The 25,345-nt window shown below is 42.7% G+C and overlaps 1 protein-coding gene across 2 annotated transcripts in view; it reads right to left on the bottom strand.

The window, feature by feature from the left end:
- The window catches only part of LOC124677981, a 33,121-nt gene extending 9,180 nt beyond the window's left edge, over positions 1-23,941 (bottom strand). For both annotated transcript variants that reach the window (XM_047213915.1, XM_047213916.1), the window contains exons 1-3: positions 23,275-23,941; positions 20,951-21,042; positions 20,658-20,711 (exon numbers count right to left, since the gene is read on the bottom strand). In XM_047213915.1, the coding sequence (XP_047069871.1) occupies positions 20,658-20,711; positions 20,951-21,042; positions 23,275-23,446 (318 nt within the window). In that variant the 5' untranslated portion in view covers positions 23,447-23,941. The remainder of the gene's footprint in view (positions 1-20,657; positions 20,712-20,950; positions 21,043-23,274) is intronic.
- Between the last annotated feature and the right edge of the window lie 1,404 nt (positions 23,942-25,345).

Here is a 25,345-nt window from a genome sequence, read left to right as displayed (position 1 = left end):
AATTTCACGTAAATTCCTATTTTTCCAGATGACGGAGGGAGCCAGAAGGGGGATCAGAGAGGAGCCACTGTGGGCCCAGACCCTAGGGCGGCGCGGCCCATGGCCTGGCCGCGCCACCCTGTGGTCTGGGGGCCCCACAGCCCCTTTCGCCTCCTTTTCTTCGCGTACTCCTTTGTCCCGAAAACCTAAGCCACAGAGAGGACCTCACGAAGGGTTACAGCCGCCTCTGCGGGGCGGAGAACACCAGAGAGAAAAGAGCTCTCCGGCGGGCAGGAATCCGCCGGGGAAATTCCCTCCCGGAGGGGAAATCGACGCCATCGCCGTCGTCATCGAGCGGGACATCATCTCCATCATCATCATCATCATCTCCACCATCTACACCGCCATCACCACCGCTGCACCTCGTCACCGCTGTAACAATTTGGGTTGGATCTTGATTGTTTGATAGGGGAAACTCTCCCGGTGTTATTCTATACTTGTTGTAGATGCTATTGAGTGAAACCATTGAACCAAGGTTTATGTTCAGATTGTTATTCATCATCATATCACCTCTGATTGTATTCCATATGATGTCTCGTGAGTAGTTCGTTTAGTTCTTGAGGACATGGGTGAAGTCTAAATGCTAGTAGTGAATTATGGTTGAGTAATATTCAATGTTATGATATTTAAGTTGTGGTGTCATTCTTCTAGTGGTGTCGTGTGAACGTCGACTACACGACACTTCACCATTTATGGGCCTAGGGAGTGCATCTTGTATTCGGTTGCTAATTGCGGGGTTGCCGGAGTGACGAAACCTAAGCCCCGTTAGTATATCGATGCAAGAGGGATCGCAGGATCTCGTAGTTTAAGGCTCGTGGTTAGATTTATCTTAATTACTTTCTTGTAGTTGCGGATGCTTGCAAGGGGTATAATCACAAGTATGTATTAGTCCTAGGAAGGGCGGTGCATTAGCATAGGTTCACCCACACAACACTTATCAAAACAATGAAGATTATTAGCCACATGAAGCGAAAGCACTAGACTAAAATCCCCGTGTGTCCTCAAGAACGCTTGGTCATTATAAGTAAACAAACCGGCTTGTCCTTTGTGCTAAAAAGGATTGGGCCACTCGCTGCAATTATTTCTCTCGCATTTTATTTACTCGTACTTTATTCATCTGTTACATCAAAACCCCTTGAATACTTGTTTGTGAGCATTTACAGTGAATCCCTCATCGAAACTGCTGCCAACACCTTCTGCTCCTCGTTGGGTTCGACACTCTTATTTATCGAAAGTACTACGATACACCACCTATACTTGTGGGTCATCAAGACTATTTTCTGGCGCCGTTGCCGGGGAGTGAAGCGCTATTGGTAAGTGGAATTGGTAAGGAAAACCTTTACTTGTTTGTGCTGATTTTATTTACGCTCGTTGCTATAAATCATTATGGAGAGATCTTCTCTTCAATTTCTATTTGGGAAATCTACTACTACATGCAACGGTAGTGGATGAAGCGCCAGGTGAGGAAGTAGTACCATATAAAATACCTATGAAAATTATTGAACGTGTTATGGATAACCGCTATGAAGGGGATGGAACTGTCCATCCTGGTGATCATTTATTGTTTTTGCATGAATTATGCGGGTTATTCAAATGTGCAGGTATTTCTATGAATGAAGTTAGAAAGAAACTATTCACTATATCACTGTCTGGTAAAGCGGCGCATTGGTATAAATTGCTGAAGAATGGTGATTCTATTGATTGGGAGGACATTGTGCCTTTATTTTATTCCAAATTTTATCCTCCAAGTGAAATTCACAAAGATCGGAACCACATATATAATTTTTGGCCTCATGATGGAGAGAGTATTGCCCAAGCTTGGGGGAGATTGAAGTCTTTAATGCTCAAATGCCCCATTCATGAGCTTCTGGTAATGTTATTATTGATAATTTCTATGCAAGACTTTCTTTTCAAGACAAGACCTTGTCTGGATACTTCTTGTTCTGGATCATTTACACGCAAGAATGAAGAGTTTAAAGGGACCTTCTTGATCGGATCCAAGAAAATACTGAAGGATGGGAGAATGACAAAGATAGAGAATCAGGTATAATTTATGATTATAAATGCATTGAAGCTTTTATGGATACTGATAAATTTAGTAATATGAGTGCTACATATGGTCTTGATTCCCAAGTTGTTGCAAATCTTTATAAAGCTTTTGCCTCTCATTATGAATTGCCTAAGAAGAATTTTGATAAGTATCATGAACCGTATAAAGATAAAGTTGATTCATCTGTAAACAAATGTGTAGTGATTGAAACTGTTGATAATGTTATTCCTGAAGCTTATATTGAAAAAACTCCTTTCCCTGCTAAAATGAAGGAGTACTCTGTCATATCTAGTGCGGTTAATAAAAGTGAAAAGAAACCTAAAGAACTCTGAAGAACAAATTAAAATTGAACCTGTCGTTGCAATAGTTAAAGATCTTGTGATCTGAAAATGTGGAGGATGGTCATATTATTTTACGTGAAGATGCTTCTAATATTGTTTCACATCCTAATAAACCCAAACAAGTTAGTGTTCCTATGCTATCTGTTAGAATTGGAGATCATTGCTATTATGGTTTATGTGATATTGGTGCAAGTGTTAGTGCTATTCCTTATGAGCTTTACACGGAGATTATGCACGAAATTGGTTCTTGTGAACTTGAAGATATTGATGTGGTTATTCATCTGGATAATAGAGAAACTATTTCTCCAATTGGTATTGTTCGAGATGTGGAAGTTCTATGTGGTAAGATTAAATATCCTGCTGATTTGGTAGACCTTTTCTAAATACTTGTGGAGCTATTATAGATTGTAAGAAAGAGAAAATTTTGACTAGATTTGCTGGTGAACCTTATGAATTTAACTTTTCTAAATTTACCAAAACTCCTTATAAAGCTGACTTGCCTAGTAATGATTTTAAAATGGAGCAAGTGTGCATCTATTGTTCTTGTTCCTAATAATCCTTTGCAGCAACATTTGGAGAATAGTGAAAGTGAAGCTTTTAGGAAAGAAAGAGATGAGCTTGAGGAAATTTTTCTTCGCCAACCTATTCTCAAGCATGATTTTACGGTGGAAGATTTGGGTACAACACCGCCACCAAAGGAAGATCCTGTTTTTGATTTAAAGCCTTTACTCGATAATCTTAAATATGCTCATATTGATGATAAGAAAATATATCCTGTTATTATTAGTTCTAAGCTTTCGGAGATTGAGGAAGAAAGGTTATTGGAAATATTGAAGAAACACCGAGAGCTATTGGCTATACTCTTGATGATTTGAAAGGGATTTCTCCTTCTATTTGCCAACATGCTATTAATATGGAAGAAGATGCAAAGCCTGTTGTTGAACATCAACGTCGTCTAATTCCTAAGATGAAGGAGGTGGTAAGAAATGAGGTATTAAAACTTCTTGAAGCCGGCATTATATATCCTATTGCTGATAGTAGATGGGTTAGTCCTGTGCATTGTGTACCTAAGAAAGGAGGAATGACTGTTGTGCCTAATGATAATGATGAGCTTATTCCTCAAAGAATAGTGGTAGGGTATAGAATGTGCATTGATTTTCGAAAAGTTAATAAAGTTACTAAGAAAGATCATTACCCTTTACCCTTTATTGATCAAATGCTAGAAAGGTTATCTAAAAATACTCATTTTTTCTTTCTTGATGGTTATTCTGGGTTTTCACAAATTGCTGTTAAAGCTAAAGATCAAGAGAAAACCACATTTACCTGTCCTTATGGAACCTATGCTTATAGGCGTATGCCTTTTAGTTTATGTAATGCTCCTGCTACTTTTCAAAGATGCATGTCTGCTATTTTTCATGGTTTTTGCGAAAGTATTGTAGAGGTATTCATGGATGATTTTTCTACGTCTATGGGAATTCTTTTGATAATTGCTCGCGAAACCTCGATAAAGTGTTGCGTAGATGTGAAGAAACTAACCTTGTTCTTAATTGGGAGAAATGCCACTTTATGGTTAATGAAGGAATTGTATTGGGACATAAAATTTCGAGAGAGGTATTGAAATTGATAGAGCTAAAGTTGAAGCAATTGAGAAGATGCCCTATCCGAGGGATGTTAAAGGTATTCGTAGTGTTCTTGGTCATGTTGGGTTTTATAGGAGATTTATTAAAGATTTCTCTAAAATTTCAAAGCCTCTTACTAATCTTCTTCAAAAAGATGTACCTTTTGTTTTTGATGATGATTGTAAGGAAGCTTTTGAAACTCTAAAGAAAGCCTTAACAACTTGCTCTCTGTAGTCGAACCTCCTGATTGGAATTTGCCTTTTGAAATTATGTGTGATGCTAGTGATTTTGCTGTAGGCGCTGTTCTGGGACAGCGGGTAGATAAAAAATTAAATGTTATTCATTATGCTAGTAAGACTCTTGATGCTGCTCAAAGAAATTATGCTACAACTGAAAAACAATTGTTAGCTGTAGTCTTTGCTTGTGACAAGTTTAGACCCTATATTGTTGATTCAAAAGTTACAATTCATACTGATCATCGTTGCAATTAGATACCTTATGACAAAGAAAGATGCTAAGCCAAGGCTTATTAGATGGGTACTTCATTTGCAAGAATTTGATTTACATATTATAGATAGGAAAGGTGCTGATAATCCTGTTGCTGATAATTTGTCTAGATTGGAAAATATTGCTTATGATCCTGTTCCTGTTAATGATAATTTTCCAAATGAACAATTGGATGTAATAAAGGTGAGCTCACGAGAGAGCCCTTGGTATGCAGATTATGCTAACTTTATTGTTTCGAAGTATTTGCCTCCAACCTTTTCAGCTCAGCAAAGGAGGAAATTCTTTTATGACTTGAGGCATTATTTTTGGGATGACCCACACTTATATAAAGAAGGAGTAGACGGTATTATGCGAAGATGTGTTCCTGAATATGAACAACAGGAGATATTGAATAAATGTCATGGAAGTGTTTATGGAGGACATCACGCTGGAGATAGAACCGCGCAAAAGGTTTTACAATCAGGTTTTTATTGGCCAACACTCTTCAAAGATGCAAGGAAGTTTATTTTATCTTGTGATGAATGTCAAAGAGTTGGTAATATCTCCAGACGCAATGAAATGCCTATGAATTATACTCTTGTTATTGAACCATTCGATTGTTGGGGATTCGACTTCATGGGTCCTTTCCCTTCTTCGGACGGTAACACTCATATACTTGTCATTGTTGATTATGTTACTAAATGGGTAGAAGCTATACCTACAAAAAGTGCTGATGGTGAGACCTCTATAAAAATGCTTGTAGATGTTATATTTCCTAGATTTGGAGTACCTAGATATATTATGACTGATGGAGGTTCTCATTTTATCCATGGAGGTTTTAGAAAAACTCTTGCTAAGTATGGTATTAATCATAGAATTGCTTCCGCTTATCACCCTCAAACTAGTGGCCAAGTAGAATTATCAAATAGAGAGATTAAAGCTATCTTAGGAAAGACTCTTAATAAATCTAGAAAGAATTGGGCTAGCAAATTGAAAGAAGCACTATGGGCTTATAGAACTGCTTATAAAAATCCTATGGGAATGTCACCTTATAAAATGGTTTATGGAAAAGCTTGTCATTTACCTTTAGAACTAGAGCACAAAGCTTATTGGTCTGTTAGAGAACTAAATAAAGATCCTAAATTAGCCGGTAATAAAAGATTGCTGCAATTAAGTTCTCTAGATGAATGGAGAAGTGAGGCTTATGAAAATGCTAAACTCTTTAAAGAAAAAGTTAAGAAATGGCATGATAGAAGGATTATCAAAAGAGAATTTAATGTTGGAGATAAAGTCCTATTGTATCGGTCTCGTCTCAGATTCTTTGCAGGGAAATTACTCTCGAAGTGGGAAGGACCATATGTTGTTGAGGAGGTGTATCGTTCAGGAGCAATTAAAATTAGCTCTCTCCAAGGCAATGCCACACAAGTGGTGAATGGACAAAGACTCAAGCATTATATCTCGGGTGATTCTTATAATGTTGATGTTGATATTATTCAAGTGGAAACACCGGAGGCTTTCATCAAAGAACAAATTGACAGTCCGCCAGAACTCGACTTTGAATAGGTAACAGTACAGGTAATAAAAAGTCTGCGTTTACCTTTCCGAACATTATTTCTGCTGTTTTTAGAAAATATGAAAAATTACGGAATCGAAACGGAGTGGAAAAGACGCGCGAGGGCCCGTCACCACAGGCCGCGCGGGCCCCACTACTGGCCGCGCCGACCTATGGTGACGGCCCCTCGGCGTCCCGTTTCCACTCGTTTTCGGCCTGGAACCTTCCTTTTGTCGTAAAAATATTTGCTATATAATCCCCGGACCCCCGGAGGTCCGTAATATCGTTTTCTCGCCGTGTTTTGTTTCGAGCTGTTTTACGCCGGGATGCGCCGGATCTAGATCCACCATGTCCTCGTCGGGAACTCGGAAGGACTGAGCTTCTTTGAGGACGTCGTCAACCCGTACATGAACGAGGCTGAAGATGCACCCCAAAGAGTTGCTGCTCGTGGATGGAGAGTTGCGGATCAAAGATGTCCAGGGTCCTAAGGGAGAAGGGAGTTTGGAAGACAGGATGGAGAAAGCTGGAATAAGAGGTTTTCAACTACAAGAAGATGGTCTGAGCGTGAAGTGAATATCTTTCACAAGATTGTGTCTGAACTCATTGATGGGCACAAGAAGGAGACTGCAAAGTTGTGGGACGATATCTTCTCACTTCACGACACCACCAACAAACTCCAAGCTCAACTCTATGATGTTCATAATCAAAGCCGTGAGTATGAAAACGGGTTTAAGCGCATAAGTCATGCTTTGCTAGTTTCGGGTTTCCGGAGACCAAGATGTCTTTTGTTGATGGAGGGCCTCTTCCATAGAAGTCCGATGACGACAAAGATTCACCATCATCACCGAAGGAGTAATTCATCATCGGTATTGGCATCCCCTTGGTTTGTTCCAAGCTTGGGGAGTGCCGCGGTATCACATCATCACTACCTTTATCTTTTACTATCAAGTAGTGTCATATCATGAGTAGGGAAGTTATCATATGGAATAGTATGCAATGTGGAAGTATCTCTCTTAGTTAGTTATCTATGTATCCGTTGGTGTGAGTTATCGTTATGGAATATTAATGAGAAGTCTTATCATTTACTTTTTGCACACCTTATTTTAGTTTGCAATCTCCATTATATGATTACTCTTGACATGAGTATTGATATCACTTTGGGAGCATCAAGTAAATCTATTTGGTTTTGGCAAACTTAGCATTGGTCAATAGCAACAACACCCGGATGTTTGAATAGAAGAGAGAAATACACTTAGATATATTACTCTATTATCTCTATGCTAATGAGTTTAATATTCTGAAGTTAAAATTGCTTGTGCTTATGGGAAAGATGCATGATTGTTTCTATCATATGTATATTTGTTTGTTTCCCTCAACCTTTATGCTTGCTATCAAACCTTGCTAGCCAAAGACCTGTATCGAGAGGAGATGCTTCTCATACATCCATAACCTTAGACCAAACCTATGCCATTTGTGTCCACCATACCTACCTACTACATGGTATTTTCTGCCATTCCAAGTAAATACTTCATGTGCTACCTTTAAATAATTCAAACTATACTACTCCTTATTTGTGTCAATGTTCTATAGCTCATGAGGAAGTATGTGGTGTTTTATCTTTCAATCTTGTTGGGCGGACTTTCACCAATGGACTAGCGGCACATCCGCTTATCCAATAATTTTGCAATAAGAGCCGGCAACGGGGTTCCCAGCCCCAATTAATAACTTTCATTAATAATTCTCTTCACATGTTTTGCTCGATTTATCGAGTAAGCAACTTAATTTTGCAATAGACACTCCTCCATGGTATGTGAATGTTGGAAGGCACCCGAGGATTCGGTTAGCCATGGATTGAGAAAGCCAAGGTTGGGGGAGTGTCATCCTTAATAAAACTAAAATACATGTGTAAACAAAAGAGAAGGGGGATGATCTACCTTGCTTGGTAGAGATGTCGTCCCTCATGGGAGCCGCTCTTGGAAGGTTCGTTTGGCAAGGGGGTTAGAGTGCCCGCTACCATTCGTTGACAACAACAAACACCGCTCAAAATCTTACTTTTATGCTCTTTATATGATTTCAAAACTTGAAAAGCTCTAGCACATGATTTAATCCCTGCTTCCCTCTGCGAAGGGCCTGTCTTTTACTTTTATGTTGAGTCAGTAAACCTATTTCCTTCTATCTCAAGCAAGCAATTGAGTTGTTGTGAACCAATCATTTATGCTATGATTCAGTTAATCATGTCTTTTATACTTTCTTGTTTAGTACCAATTTTATCTGAATGAATATGACTTTGAAGTTATCAATGATTATGAAGAGATTGTCATGCTTAAATATGAAGGCTCAGCTATAAATTCTAATATGAAAGCTTTGCTTAGAAGTACAATCCGTTAGTAGTTCTCTGACCAAGAACAAAGTTTGCCATCACCAACTATGATTTCTTATGCACCTTTACTTGTGATTTCTCTTTACTTATTTTGAGATGAGTTATATGAGGAAGTTGTTTACTACAATGTCTTGTGTGAATGAATATGATGCTTCTTGTCCGTATTTTATTTATCGACTCTTCACTCCATAAACATGTGGTCTTGTTTATCGAGCTCAGTTTCGCTTGGGGACAAGCGAGGTCTAAGCTTGGGGGAGTTGATACGTCCAATTTGCATCACTATTTTGTATCATAATTTGCTGTTATTCATTGATATATTTCATATTGGGACACAATACTTATGTTATTTCATCTATTTTGCATGTTTCATCATTATTGGAGGATTGATACGTCTCCAACGTATCGATAATTTCTTATGTTCCATGCTACTTTATTGATGATACCTACATGTTTTATGCACACTTTATGTCATATTCGTGCATTTTCTGGAACTAACCTATTAATAAGATGCCGAAGTGCCAGTTCCTGTTTTCTGCTGTTTTTGGTTTCAGAAATCCTAGTAACGAAATATTCTCGGAATTGGACGAAATCAACGCCCGGGTTCCTATTTTGCCCGGAAGCATCCGGAACACCCGGGAGGGGCCGGAGATGGGCCGGGGGCCCCACACCACACTTGGGCGCGGGCCGGGCCCGGCCGCGCCACCTGGTGGTGAGGGCACCCCGGTGCCCCTCCGAGGCTCCCCTTTCGCCTATTTAAAGGTCCCTGACCTAAAAACCCCGACGGAGGAAGCCACGGTACGCGAAACCTTCCAGAGCCGCCGCCATCGCGAAGCCAAGATCTGGGGGACAGGAGTCTCTGTTCCGGCACCCTGCCGGACGGGGAAGTGCCCCCGGAAGGCTCCTCCATCGACACCGCTGCCATCTCCACCGCCATCTTCATCAACGCTGCTCGCTCCCATGAAGAGGGAGTAGTTCTCCATCGAGGCTCGGGGCTGTACCGGTAGCTATGTGGTTCATCTCTCTCCTATGTACTTCAATACAATAATCTCATGAGCTGCCTTACATGATTGAGATTCATATGAGTTTGTATCACAATTTATCTATGTGCTACTCTAGCAATGTTATTAAAGTAGTTTTATTCCTCCTGCACGTGTGTAAGGGTGACAGTGTGTGCACCGTGTTAGTACTTGGTTTATGCTATGATCATGATCTCTTGTAGATTGCGAAGTTAACTATTGCTATGATAATATTGATGTGATCTATTCCTCCTACATATGCATGAAGGTGACAGTGTGTGCATGCTATGTTAGTACTTGGTTTAGTCTTTTGATCTATCTTACACTATAAGGTTACTAAAATATGAACATTAATTGTGGAGCTTGTTAACTCCGGCATTGAGGGTTCGTGTAATCCTACGCAATGTGTTCATCATCCAACAAGAGTGTAGAGTATGCATTTATCTATTCCGTTATGTGATCAATGTTGAGAGTGTCCACTAGTGAAAGTGTAATCCCTAGGCCTTGTTCCTAAATATCGCTATCGCTGCTTGTTTACTGTTTTATCGAGTTACTACTGCTGCGTTACTACCGCATGTTTACTTCCCGCAATATTACTACCATCAATCGCACGCCAGACAAGCACTTTTCTCGGCGCCGTACTACTGCTCATATTAATTCATACCACTTGTATTTCACTATCTCTTCGCCGAACTAGTGCACCTATTAGGTGTGTTGGGGACACAAGAGACTTCTTGCTTTGTGGTTGCAGTGGTTGCATGAGAGGGATATCTTTGACCTCTTCCTCCCCGAGTTCGATAAACCTTGGGTAATCCACTTAAGGGAAACTTGCTCGCTGTTCTACAAACCTCTGCTCTTGGAGGCCCAACACCTGTCTACAGGAAAGGAGGGGGAACGTAGACATCAAGCACTTTTCTGGCGCCGTTGCCGGGGAGGGAAGGTAAACGGCACTCACACATTGGCAAGCCCGGCAACTAAGCACTTTTCCTCCCTCGTCAACTACGCTCCAAGCACTTTTCTCGGCGCCGTTGCCGGGAGGAAAGGTAAAAGGCACTTATACTCCGGTTCCGAGTAACAGTACTTTTCCGGCGCCATTGTGTGTGTGCTCGAAGCTATTTCCTTTAGACTCGCAATTGCGACATTTGGTTTCTTGTTTACACTAGTGAGGCATAATGGACAACAATGACCTTTTTATTCTATTTCCTGATTTAAGACATGGATGGTTTGATGCGAAAATTAAAAAACCCATGGAACATATTAATATGAATGCTATGAACACTATTGTTGCTAATGCTATGGAAAATTCTAAGCTTGGGGAAGCTGGCTTTGATGAGCATGATATTTTTAGTCCCCCAAGCATTGAGGAGAAAATTTACTTTGATGATACTTTGCCTCCCATTTATGATGATTATAATGATAGTAGTCTTTTGTTACCACCTGTTATGGAGGATAAATTTGATTATGATTACAATATACCTCCTATATTTGATAGCTACTTTGTTGAATTTGCTCCCACTACAATTAATAAGAATGACTATGCTTATGTTGGGAGTAGTAATTATTTTATGCATGAGACTCATGATAAGAATGCTTTATGTGATAGTTATATTGTTGAGTTTGCTCATGATGCTACTGAAAGTTATTATGAGAGAGGAAAATATGGTTGTAGAAATTTTCATGTTACTAAAATACCTCTCTATGTGCTGAAATTTTTTAAGCTACACTTGTTTTATCTTCCTATGCTTGTTACTTTGCTCTTCATGAACTTGTTTATTTATAAGATTCCTATGCATAGGAAGCATGTTAGATTTAAATGTGTTTTGAATTTGCTTCTTGATGCTCTCTTTTGCTTCAAATACTATTTCTTGCGAGTGCATCATTAAAACTGCTGAGCCCATCTTAATGGCTATAAAGAAAGAACTTCTTGGGAGATAACCCATGTGTTTATTTTGCTACAGCAATTTTTCTTTTGTTGAGTCTTGGAAGTTGTTTACTACTGTAGCAACCTCTCCTTATCATGTTTTTGTGCCAAGTAAAGTTTCTATGTCAAAGTTGATGTTATATTTGGGATCGCTGCGCAGAAACAACATTGCTATCTGTCACGAATCTGGGCACAAGTCTCTGTAAAAAATTCGAAAAAATCTGCCAATTTACGAGCGTGATCCTCAGATATGTACGCAACTTTCATTAGTTTTGAGTTTTTCCATTTGAGCAAGTCTGGTGCCATCTTAAAATTCGTCTTTACGGACTGTTCTGTTTTTGACAGATTCTGCCTTTTATTTCGCATTGCCTCTTTTGCTATGTTGGATTTCATTTCTTTGATCCATTAATGTCCAGTAGCTTTATGCAATGTCCAGAAGTGAAAAGAATGTTTGTGTCACCTCTGAACATGTGAATTTTTGATTATGCACTAACCCTCTAATGAGTTTGCTTGAAGTTTGGTGTGAAGGAAGTTTTCAAGGGTCAAGAGAGGAGAATGATATATTATGATCAAGAGGAGTGAAAGCTCTAAGCTTGGGGATGCCCCCGTGGTTCACCCCTGCATATTCTAAGAAGACTCAAGCGTCTAAGCTTGGGGATGCCCAAGGCATCCCCTTCTTCATCGACAAAGTATCGAGTTCCTTCTCTTGAAACTATATTTTTATTCGGTCACATCTTATGTACTTTACTTGGAGCGTCTGTATGTTTTTGTTTTTGTTTTTGTTTGAATAAATGATTGTTTGGGAGAGAGACACGCTCCGCTGGTTCGTATGAACACATGTGTTCTTAGCTTTTAATTTTCATGGCGAAGGTTGAAACTGCTTCGTTTAATTGTTATATGGTTGGAAACGGGAAATGCTACATGTAGTAATTGGTATAATGTCTTGAATAATGTGATACTTGGCAATTGTTGTGCTCATATAGATCTTGTTTAAGCTCTTGCATCATGTACCGTGTACCCATTAATGAATAATTACATAGAGCTTGTTAAAATTTGGTTTGCATGATTGGTCTCTCTAAGTCTAGATATTTTCTCGGTTGAGGTGTTTGAACAACAAGGAGACGATGTAAAGTCTTATAATGCTTACAATATGTTTATATGTGAGTCTTGATGCACCATTTTATACTTGAGTTTGCTTCAAATAACCTTGCTAGCCTAAACCTTGTATCGAGAGGGAATACTTCTCATGCATCCAAATCATTGAGCCAATATTCATGTCATTTGTGTCCACCATACCTACCTACTACATGGTATTTCTCCGCCATTCCAAAGTAAATTGCTTGAGTGCTATCTTTAAACAATTCAAAAGTTATTACCTCTGATTTGTGTCAATGTTTTATAGCTCATGAGGAAGTATGTGGTGTTTATCTTTCAATCTTGTTGGGCAACTTTCACCAATGGACTAGTGGCTTCATCCGCTTATCCAATAACTTGGCAAAAAGAGCTGGCAATGGGATTCCCAGTCCCAAATTAATTAACCAAAAATAGACACTCCTCCATGGTATGTGATTGTTGGTCGGCACCCGAAGGATTCGGTTAGCCATGGCTTGAGAAAGCAAAGGTGGGGAGGAGTGTCATCATAATAAAACTAAAATAAAAAGGCACTCCTTGATGGTATGAGATTGTTGGCAGGCACCCGAGGATTCGGTTAGCCATGGTTTGCGAAAGAAAGGTTGGAAGGAGTGCCACCCAAAAATAAAATAAAATGGGAGCCGCTCTTTGAAGGTTTGTCTGGCAAGGGGGTTAGAGCGCCCACTACCATTCGTTGACAACAACAAACACCTCTCAAAATTTTACTTTTATGCTCTCTTTATGTTTTCAAAACCAAAGCTCTAGCACAAATATAGCAATCGATGCTTTCCTCTTGAAGGACCTTTCTTTTACTTTTATATTGAGTCAGTTTACCTATCTCTCTCCACCTTAAGAAGCAAACACTTGTGTGAACTGTGCATTGATTCCTACATACTTGCATATTGCACTTGTTATATTACTTTATGTTGACAATATCCATGAGATATAAATGTTACAAGTTGAAAGCAACCGCTGAAACTTAATCTTCCATTGTGTTGCTTCAATGCCTCTACTTTGAATTATTGCTTTATGAGTTAACTCTTATGCAAGACTTATTGATGCCTGTCTTGAAAGTGCTATTCATGAAAAGTCATTGCTTTATGATTCACTTGTTTACTCATGTCATTACCATTGTTTTGATCGCTGCATTCATTACATATGTTTACAATATGATCAAGTTTATGACGGCATGTCACTTAAGAAATTATCTTTGTTATCGTTTTACTCGCTCGGGACGAGCGAAACTAAGCTTGGGGATGCTGATACGTCTCCAACGTATCGATAATTTCTTATGTTCCATGCTACTTTATTGATGATACCTACATGTTTTATGCACACTTTATGTCATATTCGTGCATTTTCCGGAACTAACCTATTAACAAGATGCCGAAGTGCCGGTTCTCGTTTTCTGCTGTTTTTGGTTTCGTAAATCCTAGTAACGAAATATTCTCGGAATTGGACGAAATCAACGCCCGTGTTCCTATTTTGCCCGGAAGCATCCGGAACACCCGGGAGGGGCCGGAGATGGGCCTGGGGGCCCCACACCACACTTGGGCGCGGGCCGGGCCCGGCCGCGCCACCCGGTGGTGAGGGCACCCCGGTGCCCCTCCGAGGCTCCCTTTCGCCTATTTAAAGGTCCCGACCTAAAAACCCCGACGGAGGAAGCCACGGTACGCGAAACCTTCCGCGAGCCGCCGCCATCGCGAAGCCAAGATCCGGGGGACAGGAGTCTCCGTTCCGGCACCCGCCGGACGGGGAAGTGCCCCCGGAAGGCTCCTCCATCGACACCGCTGCCATCTCCACCGCCATCTTCATCAACGCTGCTGCTCCCATGAAGAGGGAGTAGTTCTCCGTCGAGGCTCGGGGCTGTGCCGGTAGCTATGTGGTCCATCTCTCTCCTATGTACTTCAATACAATAATCTCATGAGCTGCCTTACATGATTGAGATTCATATGAGTTTGTATCACAATTTATCTATGTGCTACTCTAGCAATGTTATTAAAGTAGTTTTATTCCTCCTGCACGTGTGTAAGGGTGACAGATGTGTGCACCGTGTTAGTACTTGGTTTATGCTATGATCATGATCTCTTGTAGATTGCGAAGTTAACTATTGCTATGATAATATTGATGTGATCTATTCCTCCTACATATGCATGAAGGTGACAAGTGTGCATGCTATGTTAGTACTTGGTTTAGTCTTTTGATCTATCTTACACTATAAGGTTACTAAAATATGAACATTAATTGTTGAGCTTGTTAACTCCGGCATTGAGGGTTCGTGTAATCCTACGCAATGTGTTCATCATCCAACAAGAGTGTAGAGTATGCATTTATCTATTCTGTTATGTGATCAATGTTGAGAGTGTCCACTAGTGAAAGTGTAATCCCTAGGCCTTGTTCCTAAATATCGCTATCGCTGCTTGTTTACTGTTTTACTGAGTTACTACTGCTGCGTTACTACTGCATGTTTACTTCCCGCAATATTACTACCATCAACTGCACGCCAGCAAGCACTTTTCTGGCGCCGTACTACTGCTCATATTCATTCATACCACTTGTATTTCACTATCTCTTCGCCGAACTAGTGCACCTATTAGGTGTGTTGGGGACACAAGAGACTTCTTGCTTTGTGGTTGCAGGGTTGCATGAGAGGGATATCTTTGACCTCTTCCTCCCTGAGTTCGATAAACCTTGGGTAATCCACTTAAGGGAAACTTGCTGCTGTTCTACAAACCTCTGCTCTTGGAGGCCCAACACTGTCTACAGGAAAGGAGGGGGAACGTAGACATCAAGGATCAAGCACCGGAGCCAGGATTCTGCTGGAAAAAGCACCGTCAGAACGCAATATTTCGGAAGATCAACTGTGGAAGGGAATTTCACGTAAATTCCTATTTTTCCAGATGACGGAGGGAGCCAGAAGGGGGAGCAGAGAGGAGCCAATGTGGGCCCAGACCCTAGGGCGGCGTGGCCCATGGCCTGGCCGCGCCACCCTGTGGTCTGGGGGCCCCACAGCCCCTTTCGCCTCCTTTTCTTCGCGTACTCCTTCGTCCCGAAAACCTAAGCCACGAGAGAGGACCTCACGAAGGGTTGCAGCCGCCTCGGCGGGGTGGAGAACACCCAGAGAGAAAAGAGCTCTCCGGCGGGCAGGAATCCGCCGGGGAAATTCCCTCCCGGAGGGGGAAATCGACGCCATCGCCGTCGTCATCGAGCGGGACATCATCTCCATCATCATCATCATCATCTCCACCATCTACACCGCCATCACCACCGCTGCACCTCGTCACCGCTGTAACAATTTGGGTTGGATCTTGATTGTTTGATAGGGGAAACTCTCCCGGTGTTATTCTATACTTGTTGTAGATGCTATTGAGTGAAACCATTGAACCAAGGTTTATGTTCAGATTGTTATTCATCATCATATCACCTCTGATTGTATTCCATATGATGTCTCGTGAGTAGTTCGTTTAGTTCTTGAGGACATGGGTGAAGTCTAAATGCTAGTAGTGAATTATGGTTGAGTAATATTCAATGTTATGATATTTAAGTTGTGGTGTCATTCTTCTAGTGGTGTCGTGTGAACGTCGACTACACGACACTTCACCATTTATGGGCCTAGGGGAGTGCATCTTGTATTCGGTTGCTAATTGCGGGGTTGCCGGAGTGACGAAACCTAAGCCCCCGTTAGTATATCGATGCAAGAGGGATCGCAGGATCTCGCAGTTTAAGGCTGTGGTTAGATTTATCTTAATTACTTTCTTGTAGTTGCGGATGCTTGCAAGGGGTATAATCACAAGTATGTATTAGTCCTAGGAAGGGCGGTGCATTAGCATAGGTTCACCCACACAACACTTATCAAAACAATGAAGATTATTAGCCACATGAAGCGAAAGCACTAGACTAAAATCCCCGTGTGTCCTCAAGAACGCTTGGTCATTATAAGTAAACAAACCGGCTTGTCCTTTGTGCTAAAAAGGATTGGGCCACTCGCTGCAATTATTTCTCTCGCATTTTATTTACTTGTACTTTATTTATCTGGTTACATCAAAACCCCTTGAATACTTGTTTGTGAGCATTTACAGTGAATCCCTCATCGAAACTGCTGCCAACACCTTCTGCTCCTCGTTGGGTTCGACACTCTTATTTATCGAAAGTACTACGATACACCCCCTATACTTGTGGGTCATCATGCACCAGCAGATGGACCATGATGTCAAAGAATGCGGGCGGGAAGTACATCTCCATCTCGCATAGGATGGTGACGATCTCTTCCTGCAGCCTCCCGAGTTTCTTGACGGTTATCGACTTTCGAGTGATGACGTCAAAGACGTTACACGAGTCGGCCGGCGTCGCACGAACGTGCGGTTCCATTATCCCTCGGATAGCAACCGGAAGTATCCGCGTCATCATGACATGACAGCTCATGAGACTTCATCCCGCTGAAGATTTTTTTCGTCAGGTCGAGCCATCTGCGTATCAGCCCTGCGTAGCCTAGGGGAAATTTGACTTCTAGCAGGCACTTGAAGAATTGTTCGAGCTCATCGGGATTTAGAGTGAAGCAGGAGGGGCGAGGAGTTTCGCGCTGCCTGGCCACCCTTTTGCGTTTGCGACCATCCGTCTCCTCCTCCTCGCTTCCTGGTCAACCTGCGCAAAATGAAGCTCTTTTCGATATGAAGGGCCATCGGGTCGTGTCTTGCTTTCGATCCGTCTTTGGTCCTCTCCGGCATGTTGAGCACGAGTGCCAAGCAAGCTCTCGCACACGTTCTTCGTGATATGCATGACATCAAGGCTATGAGGCGTACCGAGGATCTTCCAGATCGGCAAGTCCCAAAACACGGACCTCCTTTTCCATACCCCCAAGAGCGGCCCGGGTTCCTTTTTCTTTCTCTTGTCTCCTTTCTTCCGCTTCTGGATCTTTATCTTACCCGCCGGAGGGCGCTCTTTCAGCTTTTCAACAGAGTATCTATCTCTTCGCCGCTTCGCCTAGGTGGAGGTCCCTCGACCTCATCCTTCCCATTGAACAGGTCTCCACGCTTCCTCCACGGGTCATTCTTGGGAAGCCACATTCGATGCCTCATGTAGACGGTTTTTGAAGACCCGGGATCCTTACCCAGCTGTAAAAACGGCGTCTTTTCCATGCATCTCACACATGCCTTGTGTCCGTGGCACACCTGGCACGCGATATATCCGTATCCAAGATAGTCCTGCACAGTCGTCAACAGTGCGGCTTTCATACGAAAAGTTTCTTGTCCGTAGGCGTCCCAAGTTTCTATCCCTTCCTCCCACAGAGTGACTAGCTCCTCCTTCAATAGCTCCAGATACAGGTTGATATCGCTCCCTGGCTGCGTCGGCCCTTGGATTAGCATACTCATGTGTATGTACTTCTTCTTCGAGCATAGCCATGGAGGGAGGTTGTACATCCATACAAACACGGGCCGAGTGTCTGTGCTTGTCGCTTTGGTTCCCAAACGGATTGAGTCCGTCGGTGCTCGCACCCAACCTGATGTTCCTTGGTTCTTTCCCGAATTCTTCGTAATACTCATCGTCTAATGTTTTCCACTGGCTTGCATCCGAAGGGTGTGTTAGCACTGGGTTTTCAACCCGTTCTACATCACGCATCACCGCCTCCTTTCTTTCCGCGTGCTAGCGCATGAGCTTTGCTTCCTTGGGGTCCACGAAGTACCGCTGCAGACGGGGCGTGAGCGGGAAGTACCACACAACTTTTCGAGGAGATTTTTTTGTCCCTCTCTTGTATCGAGATTCGCCACATTGTGGGCATGTATCGATATTGGCATGCTCGTTCCGATATATTACGCAATCACTAATGCATGCGTGGTATTTCTGGTGCGGTAAATCGAGAGGGCACACGATTTTCTTGGCCTCCTGTAGGCTACCGGCACACGTGTTATCTTTAGGAAAGTGGATCTTCAAGTATCCGAAGAGTTCGTCCACGCTTGTGTCCGTCCATTTGTGCTTTGCCTTCATCTCCATAATATCGAGAGCGTATCTCAGACGGCTCTCCTCCGTCCCACGAGCTGCATCGTACAACGGAGTTCTCGAGTCTACCTCGAGTTGATATAGCTTAGCCTTCCGTCTACCAGCGATTTTGGGGTCGGTCGATGTGTTGCTGAGAAGAAGTTCTTGAACATGACGGTCCTGCACGGCCGCGGTTAGCGGGGTATTTCTACTCATTTCCTCGTCGGCCGCATGCTCTTCCCGGCCTTCTTGATCACCATCAACGTGTGCGCCATCCTCTTCAACCTCGTCTCCATTGTCGTGTGGGGCATCCTCTCCATCACCTTCGTTATCATCATCTCCACCATCATCATCTCCATCACCATCGATATCATCACCTCCATCATCACTCATCCACCGAGTATGCCCCTCCATGAAACTATACCGAGCAGGTGTTGATTCACTATGCCTGACAAGGGGTCAAACAACGATCCTAGCTTGCATCTTCGACAAGGACACATTATATCCTTTCGCTTTTTTAGATACATGTCGGCCATCGCGCGTTCCACGTATCTATCCACGACGCTTTCCCTCATCTCGATGACCATCGCCGCCTACAAGACAAGATAATTGATTACACCGCCGTCTCGGTTTTCACGGAAAAAATTCGGCATGACCTTTGCTAAATATTGTCATGCTCGGAGTTCCAAAATTCGCCGGAACGGAAGTTAATCAACATTCCGGCAAAACATTGTCAACTCAATGTTCCTGCACGCGTAAACAAATGCAAAACAATGCATTTACATATATGGAACCGCGCCTTTTGCAATTTTACTAGTGACATAACCGCGACTTTTCAACAACTCATGAACATTCCACTAATTAGTTATATACCTATTAGTTGACACGACGTCCAAAAGCACCGGAGAGAGGCCACACGTCGACTTTATGCTCGAGAGATCTAGAGATCTAAGAAATGGAGAGCTCTAGCTAGATCTAGTGGAAAAGGTGGTGGGAGGAGATAGATCTAGATCTAGATTATGCAAATCATGCTAGAGGGGCTAGGTAGTCCATGATTTGCTCAAATACATCATATTTTATTGGTTGAAATAGCTAAAATGGGTGGGGGAATGAGCTAACTAGTGTTTGGGTTGATTTGCCATAGCATATGAATGTGTGAAGGTGGTGGTAGGTGGCTGGTCGATTTATGGCATATCCCAGGTTACCGCCGGCGCCTACATGTGCGTTTGCCAGCGGTAGGGCCTATTACCGCTGGCACATACGGCCCACAAACGCCGGCGGTAAGTGCAGGATGGGTGGCCCACCCAGCCACTCGTTACCCCCGGCATTTCCATTATCGGGTTCGCCGGCGGTACAGCCCGCTACCCCCGGCGGTTTGGCGCAAAACGCCGGCGGTAAGTGCTGTCTGGGTGGCCCGCCCAGCCCCTCGTTACCCCCGGCATTTTCCATTTCGTGTTCGCCGGCGGTAAAGCCCGCACCCCCGGCGCCTTCCGTTCAACTCGCCGGCGGTAGGGTTAGGCCACCCTGGAAGGTCTTACCGCCGGCATTTTCAAAACGTACTCGCCGGCGGTAAGGAGTGCTGCTATAAGCCTTTTCCTAGTAGTGAATATTGCAAGCAAGCATAAGCACGAACATTAGCAGATTTGCAAGCATAGTTCTTACAAACACAAGCATCATCATCAGATTTGCACAAGCACAAGCAGATAAGAGCAGATACTCTAGTTTGACAGTAACCAAATCATGCTAATGTGTAGTGATTTGCAGCAGGCTCATAATTCTCGAAGAAGGAAAACAATCGTTCACAGGGACAATGTATCAGGGGTCACATGATCATATCAGGCATTTAAGCACAAGCATTCCAGCACAAATAAATTTAGAACAATCACAGGTACTCCAACATTTTATGCTACAGAGAGAGGAAAAGAGAGGACATGATAGTGGTCTGCCAATGAAACCTTGTCCTGTCAAAAATGAACAACTAAAGGATGAGTAAGAAGAACAAGTCTCTTTTGCTAACAAAAATAAACATCAAGTAAAACAATATACAGCGGCACCAAAGAAACAAGTGAGCTACTGAATATGCTAGGTTAAATTATGCAAAAGTTTCAAAAAATGCAGAGTAAATTGCAGTTCACAAGTGCACACTCACAAGTACAGGAGTGCATCCAACTTTCTCCTGTCCTTGCACAAGTACAGGAGTAATCTGAATTCAATTGTTAATTCAGTTAATTTAACAAGGAGTAATTGCAAATATTGAAAGGGAGTACTCCTACAAGCAGAGCACAATACAAGCACTGCATGCTCCTAACTTGCATACTCGAATACTCCTTGGCAGATTTCAAAAGTTCGAAAGGGAGTATTGCCTGCTAGTCTACGTATATCACTAGATGCTGATGAAGAAATAAATGAGAAAGTCAGGAGCAAAAGTTCAAGAGGACTCACGTTCTGTCGGTTCTTCTTGAGCGAGGTAACCAGGAAGTTGATGCATTGCGATCTCGACTTCACTGAATTATGAACCGAGCTTTCTCTCGCTGCTGTACGAGCAAACAACCAATATTGAGCAAGGAGTATATGCAATAGAAGTATACTCCTAGCAGAGTTATACTGGATGTATTGAAGATCAACAAAAAGATTTGAAAGCTGAAAGTTCAGAACCCAACATTGCAACGCTAAGCCATTGTCTCTCGATGAACTACAAGAACAGTTACTAGTCACTAGTAGAAAAAGAGGCTTCCGTCCACCCCCATTAGTCCCGGAAATATTCGAACCGCGACTAAAGGGGGCTTTAGTCGCGGTTCGGGAGGCAATCCGCGACTAATGCTCCATCCGCGACGAAAGGGTACCCCTTTAGTCGCGGTTGGTGGGCTATGGAAGGATGCGGCCGGCGGAAACCCCTTTAGTCGCGGTTGGTGTCCCCAACCGCGACTAAAGGTTTTTTCGAGTTTTTGTACTCCCACGCACCCTGCACCCCCCCCCGTGGATCGCCTTTTTTTGGTTTGTAAAATACAAAAGAAAATGATAGAAAATTAAAAAAAAAAATTGTTTTCAGATTCTTGTATGTTATGCAACCTACTATTCGGAGAAATTAAGAAATTCGAATTTCCACTTTTTTTGCAAAAAAAGTTTTAAAAATGGTAAAACCGCAATAACTTTTGCATACGACGTCGAAAAAAAACGTATAATATATCAAAAAAATCCTGGGAAAAAGTTACATCCGAATTCACCGGGGTTTACCCGGTTAGCTAATTTTTAGATTCTCAAAATTCCAAATGGAAATACAAAAGCAGGAAGATTTTAGTTTTTTCTATAAATTAAGTATTATATATTTTTTTAATTTTTTAAAACCTAAAATTAATAATTTCATTCTGCATAAAGATTACTATCATTTTTAGATTTTCAAATTTTTAGATTTTAGGTTTGGCAAAAAAAGTATTTAATTAATTAATAAAATTAAAAATAATACAAATTAAAAAGTTAATGTTTATTTATTTATTCAATATTATTATTACATCATTACTTTTGTTTATTAAAAGAATTATTTGAAATTCAAACACTAAAGAAATGTGACATCGATCAACATGTTAATAGGATTGATATGATACTACTATCACATACATGCGCGCAAGCACTTGGATGCGAACGGAATGGAACTCGGATGTTAAGCGTGCTAGAGGTGGAGTAGTGGGAGGATGGGTGACCGAGCGGGAAGTTTGACCAAGAGTAAGTAATTTGACTAGAGATAAGTGTAGTTAGAGATAGAGACTAAGCTATGGAAATAACTGAAATAAGAGAAATTCTGAAAGAAAAAAAGAAAAAAAAAACGGAGTGAAAAAAATTTAGAAATCCAAATGAATTAAAAAAATTTAACGAAATAGCCTTTAGTCCCGGTTGGGGACACCAACCGCGACTAAAGGTCCTTCGCCCAGGCGCACGGTAGCCGCCCACGTGGACGGGCCTTTAGTCGCGGTTCGTAAGCAACCGCGACTAAAGGGGGGCCTTTAGTCGCGCTTAATTAGTCGCGGTTGCGCAACCGCGACTAATGGCAGTTGCGAACCGCGACTAAAGGCCATTTTTCTACCAGTGAGTTTGTGCATGAATAAACTTTTTAGTTCATTTCTACTCCACTATGTAGAATAGAGAACAAGACGGACTCAGCTCAGCTCATTATAATAAGCAAATGCAGCATATAATGAAACCCAAGTCTGTAAAACAAATAATATGGAACATCCAATCCAAACAGCGCTACAAATTTAGGTTTACATTTAGCTAAAGAAGGGGATCTTCTTTTGGTGTAGAGTCTAACTGTATATCCATGCAATAAGAACACTACATATCAGTTCTGCCATGATATAATGGAAATGGATTACGACCCCAGTTCTTAAATATTAGCTAAATATGGGATTATCCAATTATGAGATGATAGAATCATTAGATTATGGATTATGGTTCCTCCAGATTATTCTTCTGAACATTGTATGTAACCTCCAAAATGTCAATCCATTAGTAAAACAATACAGTTTAACAGCCACTGAAACTATCCATTATCCTAAACAGCATCGGCAAAATATATACTACAATGAGATCGATTTTTCAATGTGACAAGAACATCCTGCATTAACCAGCATACACAAATCTGAGCCCTTCAAGTAACTGATAAGAAACAGTAAAAAAGACGATACATGTAAAGATTTAGAGGTGGGTTAGTCGCTGTAGTAAAAGAGATGATGAATGCAAAGATTCAGAGGGGTTTGCATCATATGGCATACATGGTTGTGCAGCACCCCGTAGTCGGTAACGATAGTGAGGCTTTGGATCACCAACCGGACCGCCGCCTGAAGGCCTTCCGTGAGCGCCATCAGCTCGAGCATCATGCGTCCGCCGGCGAACCCTTCCATGGGCTTCTGTATCCTGAGCACCATCTTCCCCCGCGAGCCGCATAGCGCCACGGCGAGCACCGTGAGGCCGGGGTCCCGGTCCCGCGGCTTTACCATCTCCTTGCTCGCCATGCCCTTGAAGAGGACGCGGAAGAGGGGCTTGGTCGCGCCGAGGTCAAGGGGGCGCTCGATGTTGTCGCTGTCGTGGGCGCACCGGTCCTCCGGGACTTGGGCGAGTTCCCGTGCGAAGAGGGCGTCGTGGGCGGCGACGCAGGCGGAGGCCGTGGCCCGGGCGTGGTAGACGCGGCAGGCGTTGGCAAAGCGGTGGTCCTCCTCGGCCCGCGCGAGGTCGGCGGCGTGGACCGCTAGGGCGATCGAGGCGTCCGAGGGCTGCGGCGGCGCAGGGGCGGGGGCGGGCTAAGAGGAGGAGGAGGAGGAGGGGTTACTGGAGCTGGCATCGAGTAGGAGGGATGCTTGGATGGCCTCGGCGAGCTAGAGCTGGTATGCGAAGTCGAGGTCGGAGACGGAGGCGGCGGCGGCGGAGGCGAGGGCGGTCAGCTCGCGGAGGGCTAGGCGCTAGGGTTCCGCTCGACGGCAGTGGCGGCGCTAGGGTTCCGCCTGACGGCAGGTTTGGAGCGAATCAGTGGCGGGGTCAGTGGGGGAATCGGCCGGGGTCGAGGCGCCGGAGTTGCGGCGAGGGAATCGGCCGGGGTATATGCGCCGGAGCTGAGGCAGCGAGCGGCGGGGCGGCCGGCGAGATGCGGGAGAGGCGGCTGGGACGGAGAGATCGCAGAAGCGGGGGTCATGGTGGACTGGGTCAAAGGGAGCTGAGGTGTGTTTTGTTCTTTTGGTTTTGTACGCTTCGACTTCGAGCGAGCGCGTAACATGCAGTTGGTATCCGGCGCAGCGTTTAATTTCCAAAAAAAAAAAGCATGCAGTTGGCACACGTTTTCGAATTTTGAAACTTGTGGTTTAGCTATTAACAAGTGTACGCACAACTCGCAATGTTTTAATTCGCAAAAAAAAAACTCGCAATGTTTTTTCCTTTCTCATACACGCATACTTGCAAGTGGTATAGCTACAGTGTTTTTGCAAGTGAGATCTTATCCTAAACTATGTTTTTATGTTTGCAGGGAAAAAACTAAAATTAAATGTTTTGTTGCTAAATAATATTTGGAAATACTTTATATGCAATGTGTTTTTAGGGTATTTTGAAAATGTGCCCCGAAAAGTATATACATTATGGCACATGGATTTGTGCCCTCATAGCTATACCTATTAGGGCACATTGAATATGTGCCATCATAGGTGTACCTACGAGGGCACATTTCATATATGCCTCAAAAACTATTTAGGGCGCATGGATTTGTGCCCTCATAGATCATACCATTTAGGGCACATTTTCGATGTGCCCTAGAAGGTATATATTTGAGGGCACATCTAAAATGTGCCCTTATTGGTATGTCCTATAAGGGCACTTTAAAAATATGCCTTGATTTGTAGCTTTTTAGGGCAAAAAAAAATGTGCCCTTAAAAATGTGCCCCTAAAACCCTACCATGTTGTAGTGAAAGAGGACTTGTGTGGAGCTAGCTGGAGCGTTTTTTCTCTCCAATGGATTTTGACGCTGATTTGGTGAGTACTCAGTTGCTGCATATCTCTAGCTTTTGTCGCATGCAGAAAGTAGAATATTTGTCTCGCGCGTATAACTGAAACAGGCATGCAAGAAGAATCCTAGTTGGCCATCTGGCGTCACCTAAAGTTAGAAAGCATCACCTAATTAACTAGCTATGCTCATCTACACTATGCATGGATGTGACGGTGAGAAACAAATAGTCCTTCTTACTCCCTCCGTCGCGGTTTAACAGGCACGCACGCAGTTTAGAAATTGTTTTGACCATTATTTTGGTCAATAAAATATAAAATATATGTCATAAAAATCGTATCATTGGAAAGCTTTCTTGC

The sequence above is a fragment of the Lolium rigidum genome, chromosome 7, assembly GCF_022539505.1.
Source record: "Lolium rigidum isolate FL_2022 chromosome 7, APGP_CSIRO_Lrig_0.1, whole genome shotgun sequence".
Taxonomy (NCBI): Eukaryota; Viridiplantae; Streptophyta; class Magnoliopsida; order Poales; family Poaceae; genus Lolium; species Lolium rigidum.
The sequence above is the reverse complement of the archived record's forward strand: the minus strand, read 5'-3'. Positions and strand labels throughout refer to the sequence as shown.